Raw genomic sequence first — 22,902 nt, 5'->3', positions numbered from 1 at the left:
CCTACGCCAACCAGGACTGTTAGGAAGTGTAAATGTAGTAACATGTGAAGTGTCTGGCATGGTACCAGGTATTCAATAAACGTTAGTCTGAGGCTGACTAGAAGCTAACAAAGAGATTAAAGAGTAAAACTTATCAAAGCGATAAACTTAGACTAGGTTTTTTTTTTTCTCAAGGAAAAAAATCTTTAAATGGAAATGTCTTTCAATGTATTTGAAATGATTTTTTTTAATATCATACAAGTGATAGTGAAATAAATTATGGTACATCTTTATTGTGGAATATTGTAGGAATGCTGTATTGTAAAGGAAAGGGACGAATTTCATCTACATGTTCACCCATGGCTAGATGGTCATGACACATTGTTGGGTTCCCTTCCTTGTTTTTCAAAAATCATATATATAGAGAAAAAGGTCTGGAAGTATATATATCTGTTAAAGGGGAGTAAGATTCGGGACTTGCGAGAAATGTCTGATTTTTTATATTCCAGTTTCTTTTGTACTTCCCCCCACCCCCACACACACACTACACACACACAGAATAAAGAAAAAAAAAAGTTCCCGAATTCCCTTTGGCCTATATTTTTCATGGCATTTTGATTTTTTTGAAAGCCATTGAACTGAATGGAGGAGGCGGTTAATTCTTCTGGCAAGTGTGAGAATTTCCATACGCAGCTTTTCTTTCTGAGAGAGAGACTGAAGGAAGGAGAATGAATTACTTACTCATTACTCAGCACATCCAAACAGGTAGTTTAACTCTCGTCCCTGCCACCACTGCAGGCCTGACACACTGAGTAACAGAGAAACTCTTTGATAAATGTCAACTGAAATAGAGCAATCAGCTGAAAGCCATTTGCTGAGCTGTCTGACCGCCCTGGGCTCGAGGTTTTCCTTTATTCATTTATCATGATATACGGCTTTGGCCAACATACACACAGGAGAGAAATTGTTGACATGTGGAACCCAAGTACAGAAAATCTTTCATTTTCCCCCCGTCTGTTCGCCAAATAAGTTTTTGTTTATTTAAAGACTACAGAGGATTTGGCTGTTAAGAACCAAATGCCTTTGGAGTGGAGTTACAACATAATTTATCATTTCCTCTGTTTATTAAAAAATCCTGCATCTTTGAGAAGCACATTTGCAGTGAGTGGGGGGTTTCGGCCACTCACGAAAGACTCTTGCAAAGCCCCTGCCATGTGGTTTACCCCTCGAAAGGCTCCCTGACTGCTATTTCTATCCCTGTCTTGCCCCAGCTGAGTTCCGATGGTGTGACGGCTACCCAGGGCTGGGGAATGGGGTCTGACTGAGGACAGGTAATCGGAGCAGGAGACTGTCAGCTCCTTTCATCTTTGACCTAGTTCTGACCTTGACTCCCCACTGGCTGTTGCGCAGTGTGCTCCGCCAGCACAAGCAGAGGGAGAAGTGCAACCTTTATTACTTTTAGCACGGGACAGAATCTGAGAGGAGTCAAACGGCACAGAGAAGCTGGATGCTGCTTCGAAGGCAAGCAGCCAAGCCCTTCTGCTAAAGTGGGCTCTGTTCTAAAGGCAGACACCTTGTAGGACTGGAATAAACTTCTGACCTTCCACCCAAGACATCATAGACAGCGACTGAGTCCAGGGCACCGCGCATCTCTCAAAGACAGAGGCACAGTCCCTGACACAACGCTGGTGCTTCCCTGTTTGTGATGGCAACAGGATGCAGTGGGCAGAGCACATGATTTAGATCAGGCCTCAGTTTGACTCCCAGGTCTGCCAGTTGCTAGCTGTGTAACCCCAGGCAGGAAACTTGGCGTCTCTGAGCTCTCCCCACTCTGTAAAGTAAGACTGATGATAAATAATGAAACCCTTTAACACTTTGGGAAAGTTATCTAATATTATCAGGTCTCGCTTTTCCTATTTATAAAATGGAGATAATTCACATCTTGTGAGTTTACTGTGAAGATTAAAAATATTATCTAGGACTGTACCTAGCTCCTGATGGCTATGTTATGAGTGAATGAATGACAAATGAACAAATGAAGGAAAAAAACCTACTTGTGAGGAAAAACTTAACCTATTACGCAAAGATGAGCCACAACAAACCACTTGTCTGTCCATAACAGGCAGGCCCTGGTGACAGGGATCTCATTACCAAGAAAGTGTTAAGGACAAAAGCAAGAGTGGGAAATGACAGAATGATCGTGTTAGTTAAGACTTGAAAGAAAGAAAAAGCAGCCAGCTTTGATTGAGCAGCTACTATGTGCAATTCATTCACAACACAGTTGAATGCCTCCTATGTTCCAAGCATTACGCCAAGTTCTAAGGATACTAAAATACAGACTAATTACCAAAAAGAACAATTAAGGTTCAGATACCCAGTAGACAGTGCTAGGAGGTCTGAGGTTAGGGGGAAAAGGAAGACTTCCCTGAGGAAGTGCCGTCCAAGCTGAAGCCCAAGGATGAAAAGGACTGGCCGGGCGAGGAGTGGGAGAACGGTCCAGGCAGAGGAAAGTGCGCATGTGATGACTCAGAGGCAAAAGCACTGTTCTGGATGCTTTACGCACGGGTCCTTGGAGACCATCAGTCCAGACTGACTCCATCCTTTCCTTTGTGGTTGTTATTCTTTCCAATTTATTTAGATTTTATCGTTCGGTGAAATTGGGCAGAGGTACCCAGGCACAAGTGAAGGCCCACACTGGCCTGAACAAAGTTCAAAGGTGGGGACAGGGCCTGATTAATTGCTTGAGAAGGAGCTCTGACATCACGATCAAGACAAATGACCCAAGTCAAGTCCCTCTGAGAGCATCAGATACTCTGAAGAGCAACCCATGCCAGAAGGCCCAGAGCAGATGGGATGGACACAGAACAGGAAGAAGAGATTGAGGAGGGTCCCACTGGAAGGCTGGGCCTCACAAGGATGACAACTGCACGTTGACAACCTTCCTTCTGTGTGGACGAGGTAGAGAGAGGCCAATTTGCCACCCATGGAACCAGCCAGGAACTGGGCTCTGGAGCACTACTGGCCCCTGGCAGACTTTCATCCGAGGAGTTCTTTGGTTTTCATGGCCAGATGCCTGTCCAGCTCTGCAACTATGTCGTCGGCCATTTGGCTGATCTGCAGAAACACAAAAATGAGACAATCTGATAACTGGGGCTGGAAAAGAGGGGGGAGAAATATTCCAGAACTATGAAGGGTTATCCGGGAAATAACAATGGTGATGAAAGCTCACATGAATTGCATCTCAGCCAGGCGCTGTACTAAGAACTTTATCTATACACTCTTATTGATTCCTAACAGAAAGAGATAGATACCACGAAACAGATACTATTATTATCCCCATTTCACAGATGAGGAACCTGAGGCAATTAAGAATCACTTATTCAGGATACACAGCTAGAAAGTAGCAATGACAAAATTTAATCCTGGGTCATCTGACTGCACAGCCCCAAATTCTTGACTGTTTATTACAAAGTACAGAGAAGTCAGTCTTATCTGTTGCTTAATAAACCTTTAGACTTTCCTACACCTCAGACACTCTGCTATATAAAGCCCTCATATCAACTGATAAGGAGAATATTAAGATCCCAATAGTTAAGGAGAAAAAAAAGCCTTGAAAAAAGAAGTACATCTGGTTAACAAACATGGAAAATTCAATAGACATTAAAGAAATGCAAATTAAAACAAGATATAATTTAGTTATCATAGTTAACAAAATTTGATGTTGTGGTTTTTAATTATAATATTCAATGCCAGAGCTATGGTGAAATGGATAAACTCATATATCACCAATAGGAATTCAAATTGATGCAAGTGTTCTTACCATTTTTTAACTCTAAACTCTCTCCATTGGGAAGTTACCACATGAATGGGATCTGAAAAAATGTTCTTAAGTTCTATGTGCAAAAGTATTCATCAAAGCTTTATTTTTAACAAACAAAAATCAGAAATTTAAAATGATAGCATATGTAACTGAATACGTATAGCCATAAAAATGGGTTAAGACTGTCTATTTCTCATGGAGAGAGTACAAATATAAATAACATTCCAGTACATATTTCTGAAATGTCTGAATGTTTTATAACAAGCACGGATTGCTTTAGCAATCAGAGAAAAAGAACATTTCAAGATATTATTTATAATATCATGGAAACATGCTCATGTTACCCTTGAACTAAAGACAAAGCAGGATACAAAAGTATGTATCTACACAGAAGAAATGATTTCAAATATGTTAAAAATACACATTTTCTAAAACTTGAAGAAAATGTATCAAAATATTAACAGTGATTATCTTTTAGTGACAGGGAGATAGGTAATGTATTATTTATGTCTGTATCTGTCACATCCAGCATAAAACCTAGTACATAGCAAGTGCTCAGGAAATATTTGCTAAATGAATAACTATTGGTTTTCTGTGCTTTTCTATATTCTCATATTTTTTACAGTAAACATATACTCCCTCTAAGAATGAAAAACAGGACACAATACAACTCAGTCAGTGCTGCAGCCCCCCTCCCATGCCTGAAAGAGACATAAGGCAGGAAGTCTTAGGCAGGAAGCTTTGAAGGGGGCAGCATGGTGCTCAGGATCTGTGTGTTCAGCAGCATAGCGGCTGTTTGACATCTTTATTTGCAGACTACAGGCCTTGGCCAGGAACAGGGAAATAAATGCACTGGAAAGGGGGATTTGGAGCAATTGGTCCCAGGCAGAGAGACAGCCAGGCTCTTGCCATAGCAACAGCTGCACATTTCGTCGTGAGGAAATCAGAGCTCCTGGGGCTGCTGGGCACTCCGGAAGAGGGCCAGCTTAGAACGGCTGCTCGGGCCTCCTCACCCAGCCAGCACAAACCCTTCAGAGGCTTCCTCTGCCCCCAGCCCCGAGCAGCTGCCTCGTGTGGGGTGTGGCGTGGTGCCCAGCGGCACTCCCGCACCTGCAGGCTGGTAGCGAGGAATGAGGGCTGCAAGCCTCTGGAGAAATGGTGTTTGGGGACAGGGACCAGGATCGGGGGAGGAAGGGTACCCAGAGGAACACTCTGATAATGAGGGTTCTGGGTCAAATTCTCAGGGGGGCGACAACGTGCAAGTCACTTCCCCACTCTGAGTCTCAGTTTCCTTATCTATCAAATGGGGACACTAGTCCCTTCCTCAGAAAGTAACTGCAAGGGTTAAACAAAATCATGAATATGCAAGTACGTTTAAACTGGTTATTTGCTATGTAAATACTGCTTGTGTTACTCTGATTTTTACTATCACTTTCTGAACTTCTTTTCCAATTAATCAATTAATGAAAATATTTACTAACTTTCTGCCATATTACAGGCACAAAGCGCCCTTGGGGACAGTTAGCCTGCAAGTTCATCTTTTCCGTCTTTATCAGACCTCCTAAAATAATGATGATTAACAACAAGAAGGATAGCAACGACGGCGTCTACTTACCGTGTGCCTGACGCTGGGCTAAAACCTTTACAAGCATTATTTCACATAATCCTCAAAACATACGAAATACTATCCTTACCTCCCTTTCATGTGCTGTGAATACTAATTACTTCATCTGACAGTTGCACAGTAGCTCACACTATGCAGAAGTGTTTCATCCTCTGCCACTTCACTCAGATCCAACCACCTCACATACCTGTACTGTAAGGCAGGTGGGACAGGTGTTATCCCCATTTTACACAGGAGTGAACTAAGCAATGATACGTTAACTAACCTGCCCAAGATCACATACAAAGTCAGTGGTGACTGAGCCAAGGCCTCCCCAACCCCTGACTATCAGTTTGATGCTGTTACTCCCTTTGGGGAGCCCAGAGCACTGGCCCGAGTGCATCCTCATTCAAGGGAGGCTGGGTTAGACTCACTGAAACAGTCAATCCCAGCCCCACATTCAGAGTCGCGGGGTCGGCAGAGAGGAGGAGGACGGACAAACAGGGCGAGCAGTGACTAAGACCAGCAACCATACGATCTGCTTTTAAGCATGTTGTGTCATTAGGCTCTTATCAGTCCTGTGAGATAGGCATTACTGCTCCCACTTTACAGATGAGGAAACGGAGGCTCAGAAAGGTGAAGCCACTTGCTGACCTTAACAGCTGAGAAGTGAAAGAGCTAGGACTTGAATCTAGGCCAGTCTGATTCCAAAGCAAGAGCCCTTCCCATTACAACAGGCTGCATCACAAAGATGGTAACAGCATCACCCACATTACCATCACCATCACATTTGCTCCTTGCAGGTTCAGGGAAATGAACGGCAGAGACAGGAAAGGGAGACGGTAAGAGCACAGTGCCCCCGGGCAGGCCTGGGCAGCAAAGCTCAGGAGACCCACGTCCCACAGGGCGCTGCTTCCACCCACTGCTTCAAGCAGCCCAGCCTCCCTCTCTGCCCGTGCAGGCTGCTCGGAGCCCTTCCCTCCCTCAGCCCCACCAGCACCCAGCTTCACTTCAGAGCGGCTCGATTTCTCAGAAAAAGGCAGCAGTGAAAGGATCTTGGCCAGATTTGCTGGTGGTTTCTGCCAAGTGCTTTAATGTTCACCAGACCCATTTATAGCAAACTAAAGCGAAGGTGAAACAGCAGGCTGGCAGATGTCAGAATCCCAAGTGGAAGGCCCTGGTCCTTCTTCACCGGGGCTGGCCTGGGCTGGGGGTGGGGAAGGCTGTGGGGAGAGGCGGGGTCAGACGCGACTGTAGGGACAGAACCCACAACTGAATCATTTTATTCTTATACACCAAATATGAAACACTTTTATAATACAGTTTAAAAAAAATTGACCTCAAAAGAATTTTGGAAAATTTTTAAAAAGGAAAAATTTCATGAAGAATAAAATTAGAATTGCTTATAATCCAAATGACCACCATTAACATTTTGATGTAAATAAGCTACCAACCTTTTCATGTACATGAAATTTTTTCATTATAAAAATGGAATATTACTGTTGTGTAACCTACCTTCAAAAAGTACATTCCAAAAAAATGTACTGTGTCTGTAAAGTATTTTTATAACTATGTATAGAGTTTCCAGTGAATGGATGTCAAACAATTTTCCCACTATCAGAAATTTAGACAGTTTCCAGCTTTACTTTTACTTTCCAGCTTTTACTTCCAACTTTACTACTATTATATATAATACATCAGCAGACACCTCTGTAGATAAGACTCTTGATAATTTATTTTGGATAAATTCCTAAAGACAGTGAATTTGAAATGTATGGGTTTTGGTATATATTACCAAATCATCCTCTAGAAAGGTTGTATGGATTTATACAAAGAATAACTTAATCTTTTTTGTGGAGTATAGAAGTAAAAGCAATCTTTGCAAAACAAGTACCTTTTAAGTACACATTAAAAACTCTAGGTTCAAATGTTAAGGATTAGAAAAGACAAAAAAAAAAAAAAAAACCACGCTGCAAGCGATTTAGACAGTATATACCAAGAACCTTGAAAATATGTGTTCCCTTTGTGCCATAATTCCACACGAGAATATCCTAGGGAAGTCATCTCAACAAAGATTTACATATAAAAATATTCACTGCAACCTTATTTACAATACAAAAAAGTTTAAACAAATTAAATGTCCAACAAGAGGGTTTATGAAAGTGAATTATGGCACAACCGCAAGATGGACCATTTTACAACCATCAAACATGGCTGTTGGCAAAGATATTTTTAAGACACAAGAAAATGCTAATAGTTGCAATACTAAATAGAAAATGAAAAGCTGGATACAAAACTGTGTGTAAACTACAAGTTTTCAGTCATGTTAAAAAATATGTAGTCAAAAGAAGGGAGGGAAGAAGACATTCCAAAATGTGGGACTATTTTGGATTTTCCCCCATTTTAAAAAAGTCCTCTGAATTCTTTATATTTTCTACACTGAGGATACACTGCTTTGATAATCAGAAACAAAGTTAACAAACACATTTTAAAAAACTTTTTTGATAAAGCAACAATCAGCCCCTGCCTTGCTCATTTGAAAAAAAAAAATGAAAAAACACACACACACAAAACTCCAGATCGGTGCCTTCTGTTGGGGACAAAGAACAAAATGAAGTGTGAACAAGGCTGTTCCTTGAGTATCTTCTTAGTCAAACTTTTAACCATATAACAACAAATAAAGTTATCAACAACAATGGCAAGAATATTTAAATGATAATATCTTAAACACTAAAGATTACTGCAGTGGATGTATCATGTAATATAAACAGTATGACCTTTTTTCTTCTATTACATATATGTTTACAGAGATTGCACTCACATGTTAACAATGATCCTCTCTCGGTGATAAGATTGCAATTACTTTCTTCTTACTTTAAAAAAAAAATTTACACTAAACATCAATTAGTTCAGTATCAGAAAAAACTAAAAAAGTTATCGTCATTTTGGAAAATAATAATCAACAGTAACAAGCAGTGAAGAGGAAGGTGAAAAGGCAGGTGCTGACGAGTGAAGGCTTTGGGCAAGGTCTTCATCAAGTGCGTTTTATCAAAGTGTGGATAAAAAAATAATAAAATTAAAAACACAAAACAGAATAAATGAACAAATCAAATGAAAACAAACACACAGGGAACGGATTCTTGGTTATCAGAAGGAAGTGGGGCTGGGGGATGGCGAAATGGGTAAAGGCGGTCAACTGCATGGTGATGGATGGAAATTCAACTTCTGGTGGTAAACACACTGTAGTGAACACAGAAGTCGAAATATAATGTTGTATACATGGAATATGAAACATACAGTGTTATAAACCAGTGTTACCTCAACAAAAAATTTCTTTAAGTAAAGAAGAAAGATATATAAAAAAAGAGTGCCGGTTATCTGATCATTCTTCCTTTTCCAAGGAGCATGGGCTCTGGGCCCTGAGGCAGATGCCCAGACTTGCTGAGTGAGGAGCGCCTGATGGGCCCCAGAGGTCCACATGCTCACCCCAGGAAGCAACAAAAAGGCCAAGTGTCAACTGCAGAGATGGAATTCCCTGGGAGACGGACAAGGACCTAGCCCAGCTGGAGTCTTACAAGGCCGGATCAGTGCTCAGAAAAGGCCAGGCTAGTGTACGAATCTCTTTCAGCTAACGCAGGGGAAGAGGAGGGTGGGAGGAGGGCAAGACGGGAGCTCTGAGGGTCTGACTGTCAGATACTCTAGTGCTGCTTCTAGCAACCCCAGGGCATCCTTTCAAGGGAGGAATTACAAATCACTTTTTACAGCAGAAACAAAGCATTTAAAAATGCATATTCCTAGGCGCCCCCAGACTCACTGACTCAATCTCTGGAAGAAGGGGTTGGGGGCCCCCACATACCTGTATTTATTATTAGCTCCTCAGGTGACTGTGGTGGTGTGATAGATTAGATTGCTGCTCAACAAACATTCACTCCCCTCACCAGACCTCCATGAACATATATACTTCCCAGCCCAGTGATCCCGGGCTTGGCCCCTGTGATTTGCTTGGCCAATGGGATGTCACAAGAGCAGGTACTTTACATGTACTTGAGTGGCTGGGCTTATGCTCTTGGCATCTGCTGCTGCCATGAAAAGATGCCCTGGGAAGCTTGTTGGCTCCAGAAGATTGAGAGAGACACAGAGCAGACTTGAGTCCCGTCCGAGCTCTGAAGGCAGGTACACTGGGCGCAGCCCAGGGCAGCTACGTGCTGGCTGACTCACAGAAAGAATTAAGAAATAACACTTGATGTATAAAGCACTGCGTTTTGAGGCAGTTGGCTATATGCAGCATTACTGTTGCCACGGATGACTGATAAAGATGCAGAGCCAATGTGGGAGCCTCAGGACAGGTTAAAGCGCAGACTCCTCTGCTTGGTACACAAGACCCTCTGTGAACCGACCACTCTGTCCCCTCTGTCCGCTCCCTAGTCTCACCCGGGTCCAAGCCACAATCATCTACTTCAGTGGTGTTCTTTTCCATCACCATACCTTGGCACGTGCTGTTCCCCCTTGTCTCTCACTGCTTCACTCCAGCAGCCCCTTTAAGACCTGCTCATGTGTCACCACTCAGCACACTAAGGACGGTGTGAAGTCCTCACTTCTCAGCACCCAGACACCCAACCACAGACAGGGAGGCATCTGAGTACAGGCTGTTCCCAGCAGTGTGACATTGGCCAAGTGATCTACTTTCTGTGACCTGAGTCTCCTCACTATCCACCTCACAGCTCTGCAGTGGCGAGGACAAACGAAGTGCTGTGAAGTGTTCAGCACAGAGCCCGGAACACAGTGAAAGGTCAGCAGCCTCTCCTCCTCCTCCGAACTCCCAGGGCCAGCCCAGGCGAGGCCCAGAACAGTGACTCAGTCAATGCTGATCATGTCAGTGAAAGAACCAGGGGCATTCTGTTTTTGTTTTGCTCTCTTCAGAAAGGAACAAGTGATTTTCTGGGTCAGATACGTAAACACTACATCTGCTGGCAGCAGTACCTGTTTCTCTATGAGCCTAATGGTGTCCTCCGAGGCCTTGTCCTTTGACTTCTTCAGCTTATTCATCGCGTTGGTACGAACCTTCCGCAGAGAGTCTTTGGCCTTGTTGGTGTTCTGTTTAGCCAGTCGCACAAGCATTTCCCTGTGCTCCCTGGTTACCCTGATAAAAGACAAAAAGAATGTTCAGCAAAATCATCCACATTAACTGCCAGCCAAGGATTTAACATCACTCTGTCCACTAGCTCAGCAGTTCTGCAACGTTACTCTCTGTCAGTGGCTGATCTTCACATCCCTGATACACGCCCAGGGTCAAGGAAAGTTCCTGGTGAGTTAGCTGAGGAGAGCCAGGGAGTCTCGGCAGCCTTGAAGTCAAATCCGGGCCATGCCCCTTACTAGATGCATAAGTGACTTCCTCTCCTCAGAGTTCCCATCTGTATAATGGGGACTGGCAGGACCCATCTTAGAGGCATGGTGTGAAGATTACGGGATGTGGCGTGTAAACTGTTTAGCACTGACCCTGGCACTTTTTAAGTGCTCAATAAAAGGAAGCAATTAATGATAATTCTACCCCTTTCTCTCCAACTAAAGAAAGCAACGCCAGTGAAAGATGCTACAGAAACAGCACCGTCTCTGCTTCTCTAAATCACCCAAAACAAATAAGCAGCAACCTTCAGAATCTTAACCATTATTACAGCAAATTACTTATGAACCACCTCAACACTGACCTATAGACACAACCTGAGTCCCAACCTAACGTGAGAATCCCTGTACCAGTTAACTTCTATAACGTACCCATGAGAGTATCTGGCATGTTACAAATGCTTAATAAATGTCAGTGACTTCTACTATTAATATCCTCATCATGGTAACAACAATGAGCACACTGAAGGCCTGTTACAAACCACTGGGACAGGCACCTCACAAGTTTTTGTAAGCTGACCCTTACGACAGCTGTATGAAGCAGTTATTATTCCTATTTCACATTTAGTCATTACAACAACCCACCAGAGTAGTCCAGTGTGTGTGTCCTGCCCTCCTTTCTCGGTCGTGTCCGCACTGAGTGCCTACGAGCTATCAGAACCAGCATACTGGCTATACTGTGTACGATGATGAAGGTGACAGACCTCTGTCTCGCTCTCAGGGAGCTTAGTAGGGAGAGAGGCAAGTAAAGAGACATTTACAACAGAGCGTGAGAAGTGCTGAGGAAAGGGAAGTGGGGAAGGACAAGGAGCCAGAGGAGCACAAGAGAGACTCAGCCGACTCATACCGGGAATTGTCTGAGTTTGGGGAGGGGTCAGTAAGGGGGGACTTTCTGAAGAAATGATATCTAAATGTGGTAGGCATTAGGTTTGTTCACTAGTCCTCTGGTTCTTATTCCTTCCAGCAGAAATGCACTTCCCCAGCCCCTCTGAAGTTTGATGTGGCTGTACAGCTTGTTTTGGCCCATGGAATGTGAGCAGAGTGGGTGTCGCCTTGGGGCGGAAGCCATAAGAGGCAGTGTGTGCTCCACCACATTTGTTTCTGTTGGCTGCAGTACAAGTTGAGAGGGAGCTGCCGTCAACTTGGGTCCCTGAGAGACTATGAACGTGCCCCATGCAGCATGAGCAAGAAACAGACTCCTATTGTTTTAGCCATGGAAATTTGGGGGTTGTTTGTTACTACAGCATTGCCCATCCTATCCTGACTAATACACCACAGTCAGAAGAATGAGTGCAAGTTGCCAGTACCGGGCATGGAGTTTCCAGGAGGAAGAAGGAGCATGTACAAAGGCTTTAAGCTGCAAGGAGTTCATGCCTCATGTGAGGAACTGACTGGAGCACAGGTAACAAGGAAGGGAGTAAAAAGAAAAGAGGCTGGAAAGCCGTATCACAGAGGGTCTTCTAAGATCATGAGCTCCATTTCACAGTTGAAGAAAATGAAATGTGAAGAAGTTTGGGATCTTAGGCAAAGTCAAACTTTGGCTGGCCTGTCTCAAAAGTTGATGGTCTTAGTATGACAAAATTCCTCTGCCTCCTGTCTTGACATGGACATCAATAGCGCATGGTTCCTGACCCTCAAATCAACATGGTTCTGGCCTAGTAAGGGTAATCCCAAGTTCTGGGTATATGTTTTTTCCTGACAGGATTAGAAGAAAAATTAAGGAATTTAGAGAAAGGATAAGCTCTGAAGACAACGCAGACAGCTGTGTGGATCCAGCATTTAAGGTTTCCTCAAATAAAAATGATCCTGACTACTACCTTCATGAGGTCCCTCAATGCCAGGTGAGTACTTTAAGTGTATTACCTCACTGAACCTCACAACAACTCGTCCAGCTAGATTCTAAAACCCCACTTTCCTAGGAGGAAACTGAGGTACACAGATGCTGAGTAACTTGCCCATGGGCTTGAATGACAGAACTGGGATTCAAATCCAGATCTTTCTGGCCGGTGTTCTTTCCACGACTCCATGCTGCCTACCCCTTGCAATCTATTTCAAGTAAATTAGGCACTGCTGCCATTGCAGAGAAAGCTTTTTTTCCAAAGTCAGTAATATGAATCTTGGGACTGAAAAGGACAAAACCACCATGTCAGGAGTTTAGGGATTTGGATCAGATCTTGTTACTTTTATGGTTTTTAATTCATTGAACAAAAATCATGCTGACATGTTTAGGTCTCTTTTTTGTTCTGCCAAAGCATATGTCAGTATAAAGAAGGAACAGGAAAATTAAAACTTGATCCACTGATTCAAAAAACTTAATCCTGCTGAAATACGAGGAGGGGCAGAAAATAAATGAATCTGAGTCTGTAAGAAACCTCTTAAACTTCTCTACAGAGAAGTATTTCAATCTTATAATTCACATATAATGTGAATAGGTATCCTACTTTTGCAACCAATCTTTAATAAAATAAAAAATTTATCTTTTTTGCTACATTGTTATATTTGTATTTTACATGCAGAACAAAAATCACATTCAAAAATATGTAAATTGGGACTCAAAAAAATCTTAGCAGTAAATGGCTGTATAAAGAAAATGAAATTATAATATATGTAACTTAGCCTTAATAAAGTATATGTTTATATTTATTAATGTAAATGTGATATTACTATACGATTAATACCAGGCAGTTTCCATACATAATAGTATTCAATTACTGATACTGACAAAAACATTTCAGGTTCAGGATGCAAATACAGAGGCAATAATCTAAGGAAATGGAGAGGGGGGTGCAGGGAGGAGGGGGGAAGAAGGGAGGAGTGGAGGGGGCACCAGGCACAGGAAGGGCTGCGGGGAAGCGAGGAACATGCATGCTCATGGGGGTCTTGACCTGAAATGTATCCAAAACAGGAGATCAGAGGCAGGCAGGGTGATGGAAAGGCACCAGTTTTGAAGTCAAGATGGACCCGTTTTATTCCTACATCTATCACTCAGAAGCTGAAGCTGACTATCTTTGGGCAAGCTACTTCATCCCTCTCAGCCTCGGTTTCTTTATCTCTAAAATGAAGATAATCAAAACACCTTACAGGGTGATCAGGAGAAGCAGATACAACATATATAAAGGACCAACAAAGATAGCAGCACATAGTAGCCTGGAATAAACGATAGCGTTTATGAATGTTTTAATCAAACACACTAATTACTTCCTTATGAAACAACGAGGGCACATCTGTTTTAGAAAAGAAACATACTATATTATGGAAATATTTTAATTCCTTTCCAAACCAGTGATTAATACATCTGATCGTCTCCATCTCGCGTTCTCAGGGCTCTGTGAGTACACGCTAGTTGTCTTCCAGGCTCTGGGCTCGGCTGGTGGGTTCTGAGCACTGCTCTGCACTTGGCAAGCACTCACTCATCAAGCACTGGCTGGGGCCCCTGTGTTCCCTGCCAGATCCTGGGCCAGGCTGAGGAATGCCAGAGGGGAGGCAGGCCTGGTCCAACTTCTCCAGAGGCTTGGTCCAGCAGTGTAGACAGCCTTGTCAACCGCAACTCAGGAAGAGCAGGACTGCTGCTGGGACAGAGGGAACGGGCCTTCTGTGGGAGGACCAGCCGAAAGTACAGCTCATTCAGCCTCCATGAGATTTGCAAAATGCCCTAGAGATGCGTAGTAACTCAAGGCTGCAGAAGAAGAGAAAGGGCACTTGAGGCAGAAGCACGGTGGGAGATACAACGGCAGGAAGGCATAAAGCTGAAAAAGGTGCGTCATGTTCAACTTTGTTCCGTAGGCCTGGAGTTTTCAAATTCTCCTCTAGCCACAAAACCTGGGCTTCAAAGAAAGCCAAGGCAAAGACCCCACGTATAAAACAGATAAAAAGAGAGCTATTTCAGTTAATGAGGGACAGGGCAATGACAGGGAGAGGGGGCACGGGTGGGGGGCGGCGGTGCTCCACCCCAGGCCTGTGAAGCTTATCCCCACCCTGACTCCCCTCCACCTCTGGGCCTGCCATTCACTGGCCAAGTGACCTTAAGCAAGTGATTTAAACTTTCTGAGCCCTGGTCAGCTCATCTGGAAGTAGAAATTGAAAATAAACAAACAAAAAACCCCAGCAACTACCTTTCAGAGTTCTGTGAGGATTAGATGAGATAATATAAGGGAAATGCACAGTACAAAGCTTGGGAGAGAACAAACAATGAGGAAATGCAAGCTGCTTTTGTTGCTACTGTTGTTTATGTTTTGGCAACTAAGGAGGCATCTTCAAATAATGAAGAGGCTTTTCACGGACATTTTTTATAAACAGAGAAATGACAGGGCAAACACTCTATGATCCAGCAAGATGACTTTTTGAGATCTGACCAGTAACTTAACATCTCATGTACATTTTAAAATCCAAATGTCGCCAGCATGTGGCCATGATATTTTCTCTTTCTGGTATTAATTCATTCATTTAGTTTATAGTTTCACTCAACAGCAGTTTACTGGGCACCTACTGTGTGCCGGCCACTACGTCAGATATGAGGAATATAGCATTAAATACACATGAGTTTGCAGTCTGGCTAAGAAGGCAGTCATCAAACACATACACAATTAGTCAATAAGTTACTGTTGTAATAAGCACAATAAAGACATATAGAGCTCTATAAAAATAATAACCAGGGGAGAGGCGTCTGATCAAGCTCTCCTATGGAACTCCAGGAAGAAAATGTGAAGATATTTAAGTTAAGGGATATTAAGATGAATAAGAGAGGAGAAGCCAGAAGATCATTCCCACCAGAGGGACTGGCCTGTGTAAAATAAAGGCCTTTTTCCAAGTAAGGAGGGTACTGCTCTTGGGGAACTGAAGAATGGCAGTGTGGCTGCAATACAGAGAGCAGAGGAGAAAGACTGTTCCCAGTGAGGCTGGCGAGGCTGGCAAGGGCTAGACTGGTACACAGGCTCTTCAATGTCATATCCAGTCTTAGCAGATCCACTGACAGATGAATGGACACAAATGTGGTACACACACAGTGGAATATTATTCAGCTTCTTAAAAAGGAAGGAAATTCTGATACATGCTAAACTTTGTAAACATTATGCTAATGCAATAAGCCAGGCTCAAAAGGACAAATATTATATGAGTCACCTTACATGAGGTACCCACTATAGTCAAATTCTTAGAGACAGAAAGCAAAAGAGCGATTACCAGGGGCCTGGGGGATCAGAGGATGGGGAGTTATTGTTGAATGGGTTTAGAATTTCAGTTTTGTAAGATAAAAAGAATTCTGGAGACTGGCTGTAAAACAATGCGAATGTACTTAATACCACTGAACTGTACATTTAAAAATAAATGACGTGGTAAATTTTTAATGTATATCTCACCACAATAAAAAAAAAGTAGAGAAAAAAGTCTTCGTTGACTGTTTCTAAGAATAACACAGAATACCACAGACATTCGAATGAGGCAGAGGAAACGTGATCAGATTTGTATTTTGCGCAGACAGCAAGCAATGTACAAACCAGACCTAAGCACATGGTGAAAGCCTGCCCAGGAGCCTCCGGGCAGGCGGACGGGGAGCTTGGGACCCACCCTGCAGCAGCGTCTCGGCTGGGTGATGAAGACAGCAGCCTTTTCCGCTAGGGTCAGAGAGCCTCCCAGCATAAGGCAGGGGTTTTGGCTGAGCTGGCAGGGTCACACTTTGTTTGCACAAACTCCACCAGGCAGGTCTTCCAGTAACATCCTGGATAGGAGGCCGTCCTGCAAGATTCCTTGAGTGTGTTCCCATGAACAAAAAGCAGAGGGGCATGCCCCACCAGTAACTCACACAGCAGATAATCCCCCTGACTGAAATGACACTTCCCATTGTTTCAGCGAGAACAGGGCACGCACAGCACCATTCACCAGGTGTACATCAGTGGAAGCCATGCTCAGCATGACGATTACAGGAAAAACTGGTTATAGTATGTCAGACACTCAACTGTAAAAGGATCTCTGGTCACTAAGAGGGGACTTAAAAAGGTAGAAAGAACATGCTCTAAAGCCAGGAAGACCTAAGCTGGAATCCCTACTCTGCCACTTGTTAGCTGCAGAGCCATGAGTGTGCTGTTCAACTCTCCAGACTCAGTTTCCTCATGTATAAAGTGGGAGTAAGAATATTACTGAGGATGGAAGCCAGGATTAAATGAAATGATGGTGGCCAGGGCTTGGCACACGGCCAGTGTGCCTGCACTCCAGGAACTCTACACAGGGTGGCCGCCTTCTGATTCTTACCATAGAATCTTCCAGGCTTGGGGATGTGAGCAGTGGGGGAGAGAGCAGTCAAAAAGGATTTAGTCACCTGGAGCTTGAACTACTGAGCAGATGGTGAGCAGAATGGGCAGAATGGGAACAGAGGAGGGCAGGCGGCGTGGGCAGTAGAGGCAGGAGGTCTGCTCCAGCAGCTGTGTGGGACAGGCTGAGGGACAAGGGAGCTGCACTTCCAGGGAACAAACAGCCCATCGGAGCACAACTCTGACAGCTTAACCGAGGGAAACCTGGCCACCTCCTCACAGGGCTCCTGGGAGAGCCCTCCCAGCAGCAGCATGGCCCTCAATCAGCAGCAGACACATGCCCTGCTGTATTGTTTGCTGGTGGGCACTGCCCACTGCCTTGGGGCCGCTGGCCCTGAAGGAAATGTTTTTGTTTGTGTAGCCTAGCCAGACTTCCTGTGCTTCTAGGTATACAATCTTTCCTCCCCTCTTTCCTCCCCACCCCACCCCCAGCTCACCAGCCTGTCTTACATACACTGAGGTCTCATAAAGACATCAGGTGTCCTTCTGGCCCAAAGGAAACCATCACACTTTGGAAGGACTTCTATCATCAGCAGTATCTTCGGTTCACTCGAGGAACACAAGCGGACACCTGATTTCAAAGGCCTGTCCTGTGACTAGGGCCTAGCTAAACCAGACATGCCATCCTGAAATACAGCCCAGCCTGATGGAGAGAGTGAGGAGGCTGAGGTCAGGGGTCACAGCTCCACATTCTCAGCCGAGTGACCTTGATTAAGTCACCTGTTTTCTTCTTCCCTGTCACCCTAGAAAGATGGAAACTCAAGTCCAGGGATAAGTGGAGGTAACTCTTACCTCAGCTCTCACGTACAGGACAAAGCATAGGTTTGGTGGTCAAGGCGGACTTTTTTTCCACTCTCACCTCTGCCACTGACAGGCAGGGTAACCGTGGACTTAAAATTAACTTTTCTCCCTAAATCACAAAGAACAGTGCCTAGTGAAGTGTTCAGGAGAACAGTCTCTGAAGCCAGACTGCCAGGATTTGAGGCCCAGATCTATCACTGCTTAGTGGTATGGCCCTGGGCAAGTAATTGTACCTCTTTGCCTCAACGTTCGCATCTGTCAAATGTGTACAGTACCTAATGAGGTGGGGAATACAAATGTTACCTTTCTTTTTCCACAGTTAGTGTTAAGAGCGAATGAGAGACGATGGTTAAAGAACTCTGCATAGGCAGGTATTGACTATTTTAAAAGCTATCAATCATACCAGTAATAAAGTAACAGTGATGTCTCCTGCTGAGGGCAGAGCACAGTGGCTGTAAGCCCAGGCGCTGAGAAAGATGCCTGTTCTTCCCCTTACTGCCCAGGTGACACCGGGCCTGAAGAACTTCCTCCCCGTGACTCAGCTTCTTCATCTGTAAATAGGGATAATAACATACGTACCCCAAACACTGTTATGGATGGATTAGTTAATATACCAAGAGCACCTGGAAGAGTGGCGGGCACAGAGCGAGCGCTCACAGTCCTTCATCCCATGAACACTGACTGCATTACTGTACTGACTACACACTAGGTCCTGGTCCAGTGGCTACGGTTACAGCAACACACAGAACTGACGGAGCATCTCCTATTCGCATTCTAGTGAAGGAGAGAGTAAACGGAAGTATACAAAATGACATGTAAGTGCTATGAGTAAAAGAAAGCAAGACAGGGAGATAAGGAGCGACCTTGTTATGATTACAGTTAAGGGCCCAGTGATAACGGCCTTGACCTCCAGCCCCAGTGCCACCTGCTCCCCTTCAATAACACTAACAATGACTAACATCAGCAGAGCTCTTTCCACGTGCTGGGCTCTAAGACGACGCGCACTCTGTGCATTAGCTTAGCGAACCTTCACATCTCTCCTAGGACACTAGCGGTATTGTTACCTAGCTTCCACAGATTAGAAAAGGGAGGCTCAGATGCATCAAGTAACCTGCCCAAAGCCACACAGCAAGTTCCTGGCAGACCTGGGATCTGAGCCCAGTGCAGCCTGATTTGAGTTCCAGACCTCCCTTGCTGGTGCCAGACAAAGTGAGGAAGGTGCTCGTACCAGCCGCAGTGATAAGGAGAGCACGGTTGTTACACTAAGGCCCGCTTAGATCAGAGTCACTGCTGCTCCTCCAGCTCCCCTCCGAGTCTAAGTGCAGCGGGAAGAAAGGAGAAAGGGAGTCCCTAGAGGTCCACAATGGACTAGTGATCTGACCTCCAAGGGCCAGTGGCCAGGTTCTGCAAGTAGGTGCAGGACACAACGGGTGGACAACAGAAGAGGGGCAGGGGGAGGAAGGGGCTGTCCTTTGGGGTCCTTCTGCATAGGTGTTGATGGCAGCCTTCTCCTCAGTCCATGCTCTACTCTTGATTCCTGACTGCACTTTCTTGCGTGTTTCAAACAGAACATCTGTGCTGGGAGGAAGCTCCCATTCCACACACCTGGGACCTGAAATCACAGGAGGTGCTCCTAAAAGGCCACAGACTGGGTGAGGACAAAGCAGTCATCCTAAAACTGCACGGAGGCCCGCCAGGCCTGCCAGGTAGAGGGCAACATGCTGGAACGCCACCAGCAGAATGAATGAACGCACAGCCCTGGGAAGCAGCGATGGCAAGCAGGCGGCGGGCGTGAAAGGTCTGGAAAATCAGCTGCAGTTGCTCAAACGCAGTCGGTGGCTGCCCCAGCCCCAGAGAAGTCATTAGGCTTTCTCCCCTGATTTTCTCTTTTTTCCTTTCAAGATCACTAAAGGCCTGTCTATGTGAAGGTTGTGTGTGAAAAGGGTATTACCGGTATTTCCTAGAATGTGCACCTTATACACACTGTCCCTGATAAAAGATCTGCAAAGCTGTATTCAGCAGCTAGACAGAGGGGCCACAGAGCCAGAAGGAGGCAGGTTCCAGGTCAGCAGCCCAAAGAGCAACGTGATCGTGTGGCAAGAACACGGGCTTTAGAAACAGGCAAATTCAATTTGAATAATGACTCCTCTGCTTACTAATCTGTGACCCTGAGCAAATCACTTAACCTTGCTGATTCCCAGTTTCCTCATCTGTATTATACTTGTCTCAGAAGGGTATTTCTCTCAAAAACACAAAAACAATGAGATCACCATGAAAAGCTGTACAGATGATTTCATTAAGCCAAAAAAAGGAAGTTGTGGCACTGTAGAAATTTAACTCCATTTATGTAAACTAAATATGTGTATGTGTGTGCATGTGTGGGTGCATGCGTGTGTTTGTATGTCTGCATCTTTTAAAATCTAGAAGGACACACACTGAACTTTCCAGCAGTTACTTCTAGGAAGAATACTTGGGGAACAATAACTTTTTATTTTTCTTTAGGATTTGAATTTTTGATAAATGTGTGTTATTTTTATAATTAAGGAGAGATTAAAATCATATATCTGGTAAGAGTCTAGTATCCAGAACACATAAAGATCTTCTAAAACCCAACAACAAAAGCACAGACAACCCAATTTAAAAATGGGCAAAGGGCTTGAATAGACGTACAAATGGCAAAGAAGCACAAGAAAAGATACTCAACACCAATAACATTAGGGAAATGCAAATATGAAATACCACTCCAAACCCACTAGGGTGGTAGTAGTAATAATAATAATAGTAATAATAATAAATAATAAAACAAGTATTGGCAGAGAGATGAAGAAATTAGAACTCTTAAGTATTACTGGTGGAAATATAAAATTTCACAGTCCCTGTGAAAAAGTTTGGCAGATCGTCAAAAAGTTAGAGTTATATGACCCAGTGATTCCACTCATACATATATATCCAAAAGAACTAAAAACATGTTTACACAAAAACTTACGCAATAATGTTCATAGCAGACTTGTTCATAATAGCCAAAAAATGGAAACCACTCAAATATTCATCAGCTCAAGAATAGATAAATAAAATGTGGCATATCCACATAATGGAATATTATTTGGCAATAAGAAAGAATGAAGGACTGATGTATGCTACAACACAGATGAACCTTGAAAGTATTATGCTAAGGGAAAAAAGCCAGTCACAAAAAACCACATACTGTGTGATTCCATTCATGTGAAATGTTCAGAATGGGGAAATCTATAGACCGAAAGCAGAAGCAGTTGCCTAAAACAATCCCTGGGGAGGGGAGCTGATCTGGGTGTAAAGTGGGGAGTGACAGCTAGTGGGTTGAAGGTTTCTTTGTGGGATGATGAACAAATGTCCTAAAATTGAATGTGGTGATGGTTGTAGAACTCTCTGATTATACTAAAACCCACTGTATTGTACACTTTAAGTGGGTGAATATATCTCAGTAAAGCTGTTATCTGGTTCTCATCGTCATCCTGGGTGGAAAGCTTAACGGCAGGCAGCGTGCACGGCTTCCTCACCCGTGGAATGGCAGTAACTGCTCGCCTGTAACAGTTAACAGTCCTCACGCGGAAAAGGTCATGGGAACAGTCACTAACAGTTCACTTGATAATGACAATTCTAAAAAGAACATTCCTTCTCATTTCATGAATATCTTTTTTTTCTTCACTGGTGTCAGACCTGCAACACGGTCTAAAGGCTCTCCTTGTCTACTCCTGCTCCCTCTCCCCTGTACCCTTCACACGAGTTTCTTCCAGTAACTCTTCAGAGAAGTAAATATTGCTATTATCCCATTTTACAGATGACAGTTGAAATAACTAGCCTAAGGTCACATAACTCATTTTATTGGTTTTCTTCTTTAAGTTTTTCTGACTGTACCCTTGACTCCTGCAGGCATCAATTCCCAATCTTCCTGGCTGCACAGAAGCTCTGCCTCCCTGTTTAACTCAGCCTGAGGACCCTCCTACCTGCCTTACCAGTTTGCTCTCCCTGGAAACACCTGGTCATCATCCTTGAGAAGCTGCACATCAGCATATGGTGAGAAAAAACACTTGAGAAAGGGAATCCAGGCTAGGAGAACCATGACCCAGGACTTTTTCTGTTCTCTGGTGAAACTCCCTGGTCCGATCCCAAGGAGAATTCTCCTTCATGCTGTCACCTTGGAACAAAGTCTGAGGGAAGGAGCCTGGTCCAGGCATAAGGTTTATCATCTCTGACAACACTGGGAGGAAAAGTGGGAGCTGATGATGGCAATTATCCAACTACTGTGAGCAGTGCAGTGGGTTGGGGGTGTCAAGAAGAGTCAAGGCCCCTCGGACTTTCCAGAAACACTAAGCAAATCTCGCACCACAAGCAAGAAAAGACACTGGATTTTCTTCTTTGGGCTATACCTTCCAGGAGGTCTTGTTCCCCACAATTCATATTCAAAGAACAAACCAAGTGCTCATTAACAATCAAACTACAGAGATCCTGAGCAACTTAAATTCCAAGATAATTACAACATAATGACTCAACTCCTCCCACCCCTAAAAATGGAGGAAAAGATAGGAAAAAAAATGAACATGGGGCTGGAGGAGGGGGTTAGTGAGGAAGAGAGGAAAAGAGTGTATGGTCTAAAAGGGAAATCTGCAAACAGAAAGAAAGTATCATTGGTTTTACTCCCAGATAGTCCGAGAAAGAATGTTTCCAAGAACTCCTTAACCAGGAGAATTAGAGAATAACAAACACTGTAAGAAAAAGAAATGAAACTTTATTAAGTATCTATGACATACCAGGCCTCACGCTCGGAGAATCACATATAATCTCCCCTTACTCTTCAAAAAATAATCACAGAAATTATGCCCATTTTACAGAAAAGGAGGCTGAAACTTCCAAAACGTAAGTGACTTGCCCAAGGTGACTACAGCCAGCATACTTCCCAGGCTGCCACCAGCCAATGACCACACGTGGCAGAGGGCCTCCTTTAAAGGGCAATCTTCACT

The 22,902-nt window shown here is 43.9% G+C and overlaps 1 protein-coding gene across 2 annotated transcripts in view; it reads right to left on the bottom strand.

Annotated features, from left to right (window-relative positions):
• Nucleotides 1–252: 252 nt before the first annotated feature.
• The window catches only part of MRRF (mitochondrial ribosome recycling factor), a 53,751-nt gene continuing 31,101 nt past the window's right edge, over nucleotides 253–22,902 (bottom strand). For both annotated transcript variants that reach the window (XM_006205548.4, XM_072960081.1), the window contains exons 6-7: nucleotides 10,383–10,542; nucleotides 253–3,093 (exon numbers count right to left, since the gene is read on the bottom strand). In XM_006205548.4, coding sequence (XP_006205610.1) covers nucleotides 3,016–3,093; nucleotides 10,383–10,542 — 238 coding nt within the window. In that variant the 3' untranslated portion in view covers nucleotides 253–3,015. The remainder of the gene's footprint in view (nucleotides 3,094–10,382; nucleotides 10,543–22,902) is intronic.

The sequence above is a fragment of the Vicugna pacos genome, chromosome 4 (assembly GCF_048564905.1).
Source record: "Vicugna pacos chromosome 4, VicPac4, whole genome shotgun sequence".
Classification (NCBI taxonomy): Eukaryota; Metazoa; Chordata; class Mammalia; order Artiodactyla; family Camelidae; genus Vicugna; species Vicugna pacos.
This window is presented reverse-complemented; position numbering and strand designations above follow the sequence as displayed.